Source organism: Elephantulus edwardii, unplaced genomic scaffold (assembly GCF_000299155.1).
Source record: "Elephantulus edwardii isolate Elephantulus edwardi_28Jun2011 unplaced genomic scaffold, EleEdw1.0 scaffold00215, whole genome shotgun sequence".
Lineage (NCBI taxonomy): Eukaryota > Metazoa > Chordata > Mammalia > Macroscelidea > Macroscelididae > Elephantulus > Elephantulus edwardii.
The window spans coordinates 2,163,994-2,174,568 of NW_006399965.1; the positions used below are offsets into that span (position 1 = coordinate 2,163,994).

The 10,575-nt window shown below is 43.6% G+C and overlaps 1 protein-coding gene across 5 annotated transcripts in view; it reads right to left on the reverse strand.

Moving 5' to 3' along the window:
* Positions 1-7,228: 7,228 nt before the first annotated feature.
* The window catches only part of KCNAB1 (potassium voltage-gated channel, shaker-related subfamily, beta member 1), a 613,103-nt gene continuing 609,756 nt past the window's right edge, over positions 7,229-10,575 (reverse strand). For 2 of the 5 annotated variants that reach the window (XM_006897775.1, XM_006897777.1), the window contains exon 14: positions 7,267-7,559. In XM_006897775.1, coding sequence (XP_006897837.1) covers positions 7,470-7,559 — 90 coding nt within the window. In that variant the 3' untranslated portion in view covers positions 7,267-7,469. Of the gene's footprint in view, positions 7,560-10,575 lie in introns of all 5 variants that reach the window. The other 3 variants (XM_006897778.1, XM_006897779.1, XM_006897776.1) reach the window with 2 other exon arrangements.

The window sequence follows — 10,575 nt, forward strand, 5'->3', positions numbered from 1 at the left end:
ACCACGCTGCCCTTGCCTTCGGATGGGTGGGTGGCCTGTGGGGTCTGGAAGAGGAGCCGGGTGGCCGGGCGGGAGACGCACAAGATGTTTTTATACTCTGGAATTTGAGGGTTTAAGAAACCCAACGAGATGTAATCCAGCATTTGTGTCCTGGCTCTTTCTGACAGCTTGTTGACATTAAATGAGTGGCGAGGGAGACGCCGAGTGCCCTTTTCATTAAAAGGCAGAGCATCTTGCAATGTGCTGTAATTGCAGAGACAGAAAAGAACTCGTTCCCTTGATCACTCAGAGGTCGTGGTAACCTGGGCTGGGCTGTTAGTATTTATAATAGTCACAAGAAGTTAATAACGGACTCTCAGTTCCAAGAACAATATTAAACTCTTTTTGAACTATAAAAATGAGACTGAATCCTCTCCCCAGGAGAGTTGAACCGAAACCGAGCGTTTACAATACTCTGGATTTAGTGACTTGAGATGACTCAAAACTTAGACATGGTTTCTTCAACCTAGGAAAGAGGAACTTTTTTTTTTAAAGAAGAGAAGCAGCCAAGGTGGTAAGCTAAAAATAGTGCCCGGGCATATGAGCGTGGCCCTGTGGAATCGAAGCATGCACTGTTCTGCTCTGTGGCTGTGGCCCTGCATGGCCCGGAGGTCAGCTTGACCCTGCTATGCTGGAGACTGGCCTCTTTGTTTCCGACCAGGGTCTCACGTCACTAGAGGACTGTTAAGTAAAATGACTTCTTTCCCGAATATTGACACGTAGAAAAGACCAAAGTAATTTTTGTAATCTTATTTCGAGAATGCCAAGAATTCTGCAGAAGGATTACAGTGGCTTTAATGAGGGAGAACTTCTTTCCAGAACAGTGAAATGGTAAATGACCAAAGCAATTTTTATGATCTGAGTTCTGGAATTCTGAGAATTCTGAAAGAATGACAGTGGCTTTAGGGCTGCCAGTGTGTGCTCAGGGAGCTCTGGTGGCAGGGTGAGTCAAGTGTTGGAGCTGCTAACAGAAATGTCAACAGAACTACCAGCTAGGCTTTGCAAGAGAAATCTCTTGTCTCCTGTAGCCGTGAGAACCCCGAGGGTCAGCTCTGCTCTGTTTGTAGGGTCACTGAGTCAGGACTGACTCGATGGCAGTGGCTTGAAATTTGCTTTTCTCAAAGCATATTTCCAACAGGCATTTCATAAATTTGATCTTTATTCTCAAGATTTCTCATTGATTGTGAAAACCTGATCTTACCAACTTTCAGGAGTACAGCAGAACACATTCTGTGGCATATTTATCTATTTGTAGCAGTCAGGAAATAAGGAGACGTATTGCACTGGGAAAGTCTGCAGTTAGGGACCTCTCCAAATTATTAAGGGGTAATGACGTCAGTTTGAGGACTAAGGTGCATCTGACTCGGGACTTAGTCTTTCCGATTACTTGCTATGCACCTGAGAGCTGGACAGTGAATAAAGATGACAGAAGAATTGACACCTTTGAGCTGTCATGTTGGAGAAGAGCACTGAATATTCCATGGACAGCCAAGAGAACGAACAGATACATCTTGGAGAGGGTGAAGCTGGAGTGCTCTTTGGAGGCAAGAATGATGAGGCTTCACCACCTCGAATCCTTTGGGCATGTTCCTAGAAGGGGCTCTTCCTTGTAGAGGGACATAATGCTAGGAAGGGTGGAAGGTCAGCAAAGGAGAGGAAGACCCTCGACCAGGTGGATTGAGGTAGTCACTGCAAAGGGCTCTTGTGCCGCAGGAAGTGTGAGGCTGACACAGGATAGAGCAGGGCTCAGATCTTTTGTTCATAGGGTCGCTGTGAGTCATGCTTGACTTGACGGCAGCTAACAAGAGCATCAACAGATGCTTAAGTTATTTGTGTTGGTATAATTTAAAGAATTTGAAGAATCTTTTAATCTATATCTCTTAGCAGGCTATGGAATCAATAATTATAGTTAGTGTCTTATTCCTATTAGCTTTTGACCACAGTTCATTTTCTACAAGTATTGCTTCAAAGATAAGGACATATTCCTAGTCTTTATCTTCCATTTCTCACATGAATGTTACCATGGACATTAGCTGGTTTATATATAATTTTTTGTTTGTTTTTTTTAAACTGATATTTTAGTGAAAGTTTACAGAAAACTTGGATCTCCATTCGTTGTTGCAGCATATGTAACTCTTTAGAAGAACATTCTCTGGGAGTTCAGGTTCCTTCTCCCTGTTTGAGGGCCACAGCCAGGGACTGAATGGAGACAAGGACAGGACTCCACTGGCAGAGGCGGCCCCGAGCATCTCTTCCTGCAGTTAAGGATGATTTGTCTTTGCTTCTGCAAGTTTGCGGTTGTTTCCTTTTCTCTGAAGAGGCATCATAGGAGAGCATGACTGACTGAGGTGAACCTCTGCACAGATAACACTAGCATTTGAGGGGTTTCTGACGCTTCATTTCTTGGTGATTGACCATTGGTTAGTTGTTACTGGTAGTACCAGATTTTGCCCAGATACCTTGGCTTTCTTGATCAAATTACTGTCTGACAGTGTAATAAAACAATGGTGTTTTTTTACCAAATCGGCCTTTTATAAACTGTAAGGGAAATTGCCACAAGATGGCAGTGTTTGTATATTACAAAAATCAACAACAGACAAGCAGACAACCAAAAGCCCGGACCCTCAGCTTTTGCACCTACTCTAGTCACTGTTGTTAAGCCAGAGAGTAGTCGACCTCCCAGCAGGTGTTCACAGGTTATGAACTGCATGGGAGGAGATGGCTCTTTTTTTTTTTTTTCCTGTGGAACAGCTGGTGGATTTGAACTGAGTGCCTTTGGGTTAGCAGCACAACTCTTTAAACCAGTAAGTCACCATAATTCCCCATTTCGACTCATAGTAACCATATTAAAAAAAAAAAAACACAACACAAACCCAAAGCTAAGTTGCTGTTGAGGTGGAATTGACTCATAGCTGACCCTCCAGTGGGTTTCCTGAGTTTATAAATTACACAGGAGGACATTACCCATCCGTCTTTCTAGGAGCAGTTGGTAGATTTGAACTGCCCACCCTTGGATTGGCAGTGCAGTTCCCTGCTTTCTAGGTTACCTACAGTTGGGGTAAAATCACCACCATTGTCAGGGTGGTGCAGGTTAGCAGAGATGGGTGGTGAAGTAGGGCTGTCTGCCTTTCGGCCTTCATTGACTTTTCCTTGAACAGCAGGAGTTTAGGTGGTGTAGAGAAGTAGCACTGCTAGCCACAGAGTGATGCCCCTGGCGGTTCAAATCCACCGTCCACCAGCAGCTCCATGGGAGAAGGATGGCCAGTCTCCCGTGGAATTGACAGCCTCTTTGGAGGGTGGAGAAGTCCGCTACGAGTCACTTCTAACTCGGTTACAGTGAGTTAGGTGAACAGAATGGAATTGCTTATGAAAACCAAATTTGTAATATTTTAATCCCGCTAATGCTAACTTTGTACTGTTAGGTTAGTTTCTGTGTATAAGAATTAAAAACATATACTCATTGTTCCACAGTTTAATAAAGCATCTCTTATACCAGTAATAGACTCTTGGGAATTAGGAATCGTTTGTAGAACCTAAGCTGGTTAAGTTAGTGAAAACCAGCTGTAGAATTTTTACCTCGTGAAGACCTCATATCCACACACAGTAAAATACAAGGGGTTCTGGTGTAATTAGAATTCTAAGCTATTAAATTTTACTTTTTAAATTCTTTTAAACCCCATTTATTTGTTATAATTAAGGAATGTTGTATGCCATCAAGTTGTAGTTGACCCATAGCTGACCCTCCAGTGGGTTTTCAGAGGCAGTAATTGCACAGGAGGAGACTGCCCGTCTGTCTCCGGCAGAGCAGCTGGTGGACTCGAACCACGTGCCTTCGGGATGGTAGCAGATTCCTACCACGAGGCCACCAGAACTCCATCATTTTTTAAAATTCTTTTAATAGATATTTGCAACATTCTATAATTTTCTGTTTTAGTTTGCTAATTTACATCTCAGTAAAAATTTTGTATTGAAATAATTCTTAATTAGTAAGTTTCCTGGTAACCTTACTTGATAAACTCTTGGAATTTGGAAAAGAAAATTTGGAACAATATTTGAAATAACTGAAAGAGATTCATACCTAAAATTCTTGTGAAAGGTCTTGATTAATTTCATTAAAACTTGCTTTGTGTATTTTTCCTAGACTTCTTTATGGGTCGAATGGGTAAGTTTCACTTTGTAATGACAATAATCAGAACGTGTCTCTCCTGCGGGTTTCCAAGGCTGAAAATCCTTAAGGCGGAAGTTGCCCGTCTTTCTCCCACAGAACCCTGTGGATTTGAACCCTCAGAAGGTCATCATTTTGGTTAGGACCACTCTGAACTAAAGCCTCAGAGCTCCTTTGTGAATGAGTACATGTGTCCAGCCCCTTTGTTCACCCACACCCAGCTTCCGTTTTTTCAGTGATCATTGCTGGTCCTTTCTGGAGACACTGAGGAAGGTTACAGACGTGGTTAAAGAGGAACAGATCAGTTAGGTTCTAAGGAATTAATCAACTTGAAGTTCCCAAGCAAGGGGATGAAATGAAGATTGTTAAGTGTTGTTGAGTTGGAACCCAGACATCCTACAAGATGTTTTTGGAGGCTGTAAATCGCAGGGGAGGAGATTGCCCATCTTTGTCCAGTGAAATGACTGTTGGATTTGAACTGCATTCCTTTGGGTTGGCAGTGCAACTCTTTACCACTAGGCTACCAGACTCCTGGTTCTTTTAGTTGGTGAATTTAGATGGTGGCCTTCACTGCTTTTCAGTGCATCTCTTTTCTGAGCTTTCTCTTTTATTACTGAATTTGTATTCATTATCAAGATCATTTAAAAGTAAAACTTTACTCCTGGTTCTAGAAAAGGCTCTAAAATATAAAAGAAAACAAACAAAAACTCCTCTTAAAGGAAAAGCTACCACAACACCAGAGGCTGGGATCCTTGGGCTGCTTCTGCCCTCCCCTGGCGGAGTGAGGTCAAGTTCTTCATCGGAGTGTCTGGCCTCCATTTGTTCTTTTGCCAGGGAGTGCTACGAGCAGCAGTGGCTTCACACTTGGTTACGTAAGGTGAAATTTCTGACATTTGCCTAGTGACCTTCCGGAGCCCTCATAAAGATGAAGTGACCGTTTTCTAAGGTGTGATGGAAGGTGCAGGGTTTCTGGTTTATATTTCTCCTGGATGAAATTTTAGAATATAGATGTTTGCTACCATGTTACCCTTCAGAATATGTTCTCTGCCTCCCAGAAGAGGGGTGCTGTTGGGGCCCGTTGAGTCACATAGCAACCCTGTGAACAGCTGATCTGACCCAAGCCCTGTGCTGTGCCATCCTCATCCTCCCTGAGACACTGGAGCCCATGGCGGAAGTCACAGAGTCGACCCATCTCAGTGGGGGCTTCCTGTCCCGGGAAGATGCATGTTTCACCTCCTGTCTTTACCATGCAGATAGTCTGCATGTAAGAATTGGCCATTCCCACTGCTAGGCAATCATGTTTGCATTTGATTTTTATTTTCAGGTTCTTTTAGGTAGACTTGAGAAGCTTTAACTATAGTGCAAAGTAATTCTAAAACTCAATGAGAAATTATTCCCCCAGTAGCTAATAATTTTCTCCATTAATAAGACAAACTGAGTTTCACTTTAAGCCACAGCGCCCACTGGCATCTCTGCTCGGTATCTTAGTGCAGCTTATTACTCTCCAACATCATTTTCACTTGGATAATTTTTGCTGTCTGTTCTACAAGGATTTGTGCCATAACGTGAAAGGGAAAAGAAAAACCGGTTGTGAGATTCAGTGCACAGAATGCTTTTATTACTCCAAGCAAATAAATGGGTCAAATCACAGTTCCAATTAAACAGCACCTCAGCTCATTTATACATAACAGTAGTTCACTAAGTTGACTACACACTGAACAACTGAAAAGTGATCCTAGTCCAACATCAATTGGATACTGCGAAACAAAGCAAATGGTTTCCCTACTGGAATCCAAGTAGGATTAACAGGAAAACTCGATGTCACACACTAACGTTTTAAGATTCAGAACTTAACCATGAAATACATATCCGGGACTGATGACAGAAAAAAGTATTTTCAGTTAATAAATAGTGTACTTATTTTGCAAATCTCATAGTGATTTCCATCAAGGGGGACCCACTGGCCAAAAAATTAGGATTTTATCCATCCTCAGTGTCCAAATAGAGCTTAGAGGACGCCGGATAGAGGAGAAGGTACGTTTCCTTGCTGATCACGGTTAGGTACAGGCACAGTGCGTTCTAGATCTCGGATGGAAAGGGTAAGTGAACCTGTGGTGGGTGAAGCCGGTAGACCTCAGGTTCTGAAAGCAGTAAAGGCTGAGCCCTTTTATTCCATGCAAAGAGTTTCATGCATATAGTTTAGTGCATATTACGTGATTGCACGTTCAGGAAGTTCTCTAAAGTTTACTTTTCATTGGGTGAGTTCATTCGCCCAGCATATGCTGAATAGTAACATAGTCTTCCACAAAGCTTGTGATTCACCTTCATGTTAACTCCTCAAGAATGTCAAGCATCATATTGTAAAACCCTAGTGCTAATTAAAAAGAAAAAAAAAATGAACATTTGCTCTCAGGGTATCTTACAGATTTACTTACAAAACTGAGCATGTGTGTATTTTTAAAGCTCAAATATTTAAACTTGCAGAAGCTGTGCCTACAAGCAGTCAAAAGTAGAAAGCAGGTTTCAGTAAAATACAGTAAAAAATGAACTCTTCATTGCAGATATATTTCCATTTTATTCGAAGCTAAGTTTCCAAAGCGGTAACCCCCTTTTATAAACTGGCTGTAATGTCTTTAATGTAGTCTTTTAACCATCTCCATGTAAATGGCCATAGCTTTGTTGGCCTCATAACAGATGAAGGGTTCTTTTAATAGACACCTTGCATACATTGCTCTTCTTGGGGTTAAATAATGTTGACTATTTAAAAGTTAATGAGAACAAATACACAGAGTCTTAGTATTATCAAAGGACAGGTGAAGCAAAAGGAGTCTGAAAAGGGAAGAGGGAGAAGTGAAATCATTTCTGCTGCTTCTCTAAAGCAGGGGCTTGGGAGGTAAGCTCTCTGAGTCTGCTTAAACGTCCACATTGTGTCTGTGGACCTGGTTCCTGTGTGGACAGTCTTACTGTGCAGCCTTTAGGTTACCCCGGGCCTGACGGTCATCAATCTTGCCCTCGTATCTACTTCCCACTGCATAAGCATGAGGTGACAGCAAGGCAAGGGCAGGGGACCCCAGTCCAAGATAAGAAAATAGAAGGATCTTCGTGGTTGTGAGTTTTCTGGTGCACAGTGGTAGCGACAGGGACACCCCAGAGAATCTGGGGACACTAGAGGTTGAGCCACAGGCTGCTATGTGATTCAAAAGACCGGCCAGGAGCAGCGGGCTGTCCCCGCCTTAACACGTGGCTCCTGGGCGCATGCACTGCCTTAAGATCTGTAGTCCTTTTTGCTGTAGGGCTTGTTGCGCAAAATGTTATCGATCTCATTTACCACGTGTGATGTCATTTTTGGAAGAACCTGAGAACAGAAGGAGAGGACAAGGGATGTGATTAGCACCTCTGTCATTCAGTCTCTGTGTGCAGTATTGCCTGACCGTTTTACATGTATAGACCACAAGTGGGCTGTGGGCTCTCCACGAGGCTGTGCATGTTCCCAGAGGTCAGGCAACATCACATCATCAGTCCCTCCACCGCAGTGGCTCCATCCCCACCACTGTGCTTGGCCGAGGGCAGGCTCTCCTTAACGGGTTGCCTAAAGGAAGGCATCAAGCGTGAATAAAGGCTTACAGGAACGACTGTATCTTGAGTGCTGCCATGTAGCCAACATAAAAATCACATCAAATTTGGAATTTTCTAGTAGCCACATCAAACTATGTTAAAAGTACAGTTTTACTACGTTTTATTGAGTTCAGTATATCCCAAACAGTTCAACTTGCCATCATGATAAAAGAAGATTGCTGTGTACCGTTGACTCAGAACTAATTCGGCAGACCCTCCAGTGACGGGGAAGAGACCGCCACCGCCCATTTTCTCCCATGGACAACTGTCAGATTCAAACCGTGTACCTCTGCACTGGCCAAGTGCTTCCTTATCCCTGGAGCCACCAGAACTCCACAGAAGAGAAAGAAGATCCTACATACTCTGTTTATTTGGGACTCTTCTGCTGTCCAGTTTATACGCTGTTGGCTGGAATCTATTGAACTGGACAGCATGTGTCTAAGAGTGAAGGGTGGCCAGAGCTGGAAAGGCCGTCCAAGGACACAGGGTAACGTGGGAAGGCGGGGTGTTTGTGAAATGAAGTGATAAAGTGTAGAGTGAGTGGTGGTGTGAGGCTTGTAGGGTTGGGGCAAACACATGGGTGCATGGCTTTAATGCCCTTTTAGGAACTTAAAACTGCTTTGTAGCATGGACTTTGGAAGGAGGGCTCTATCAGAAGTGGCAGTGAAGGATTGATCAGGTAGAGGAAGTTGAAAAAGAACAAAGATGTTAGAAATATTAGTTTTAAGAAAAATGATAAAAGGGCTTGAATTTTCCAAGCCAGACCCAGTAAGGGTTTTAACTACAGTAGTGGCAATGGAGAGGAAACAAATGTGGATCTAAGACATTTTGGAGACTACCAGTGGTTTAAAAACTGGGCAAGGACTATATTGGTGTTAATGAGATTGGAAGCTAAATATGCAATTTGAGGAATGTGAAAGAAGTTTGTGGAATTCAATGCTGAGTGTCAGATACCTGTGGGCCACGCCTGCGGAAATGCCTTCAAGACAGCTGGGACTTGAGGGCCTGCGATGAGGCTATGAGAATCATTTGCACAGACATGCTAATTGAAGCCCTGGGAAGGATGACACCGTGCAGGCTTAGCGTTTATTGTAGGAGTCAGCCAAGGGCATTCATTACTCAAGGCAAGGGACAAAGGCAGACTTTGCTGCTGGAATAGTTGACCCTGTGTGGAGATTGTTGTGAAATAGTTATGACGAGCAGTCTGAGGTTTCAGCCTCACCCGTCCCTGCAGTCACGAGACCAAGGTGACCCTGTATCCTCTCATGTGCTATGTTCACAAGCCCTAGGACTCGGCAGCACATCAGAGGCGCACAGTCTGAGTAACATTTTCCCACCAGACCTAGAACATAACAACTAGTCACCCAGTTTCTAGACTCAGTTCTACAGATGGTATTTGTTAAGAGTTTTGTGTCTTAAATGGTCAGATTTGCCACATGAGGAACAAAAGATCTTCCATCATTGCAGCAAAATAAACTTCAGGTAGGTCAGAGATTAAGACTTAAAAATGATAGAAGTACTTATGTAAAACAATAATTTGTATGTATCTTCATGTCTTGGGAAGTGCTGTCTAGGTAAGACAAAATCTAGGAGTCATCAAAGAAAAAGAAAATAAAACTATTTCAATATCCAAGTCCTTTCTAGATTCCCACCCACATTTAGTAACATCTCCCTTGATTAGGGCACATCTTAAACAAACCCCAAAAAACCCACTGCCTTTGAGTCGATCTTGACTCGCAGTGACCCTCTGTCAGGTTTCTGAGGAGGCTGTCTACCTTTCTCCCACAGAGAGGTGGATGGGTTTGAACGGCTGACCCTTGAGTTAGTAGGCCATCACTTGCTGCGCCCTGCCACCAGGGCTCGCTCCTCTGCACATCTTGGGCACGTTTTATTCCTCAGAACAGCTGACTTCTGAAACGTGCTCAAAGTTCCTTTCCTCGCAAGTGCTCCATTCTTCCCGGTTGCGGTCAATCCCATCACCCCAGTGGACTTCACTACGTCAGAGCGCCCAGTGAGTGGCTTTTCTGGAGCGGAGTCCTCAGCACTGGGCTGTAGGGAGGAGGGGCCGGGGTATCAAGCCTGCTGCGTGGCTGTTGTTTGTTGCCCACCATGGCTCATAGCAACCCCGTGGGCAGCATACCTTGCCCTGTCCTGTCCCAGCCTCAGGATCTCTGGAACTCTCGAGCCCATTGTTGCAGTCACCATGGCAGTCCATGTGTTTGAGAGTCTTCCTTTCTTTCCCTGACCTCCACCTTTACAACCAGATGCCTTTTTCCAAGGATCGGTCTCTCCTGATAGCATATCCAGAGAATGTGAGACGAAGTATCCGTCTAAGGAGCATCCTGGTGGCCCTTCCTCCGAGACAGACTTGTTTGTTCTTTTGAAAGTCCATGAGATGCTCAGTACTCTTCTCCAGCACCACAGTTGAAAGGCATTGGTTCTTCTGCCATCCTTCTTCATTGTCTAGTTTTTAGATGCATCACGTTATGTGCCATCAAATCGCCTGTGACTCCTGATTCATAGTGACCCTATATGAACAACAGCTCTGAAACCTGCCTTTTTTTGAGCTGGTCTCACTCTGTCTCTGACACACATACTCCCATACACTAGTTATTGTGTTAATCCATTCCGTCCAGCATCTTCCTTTGCCGCTCTGTCGTCCACCTTTCCAAGCATGTTATCCTTTCCCTCCTGACAATATATGATATACCCAAAGTATATATTAGAAATATATTAAATATATATTCAAAGTATAT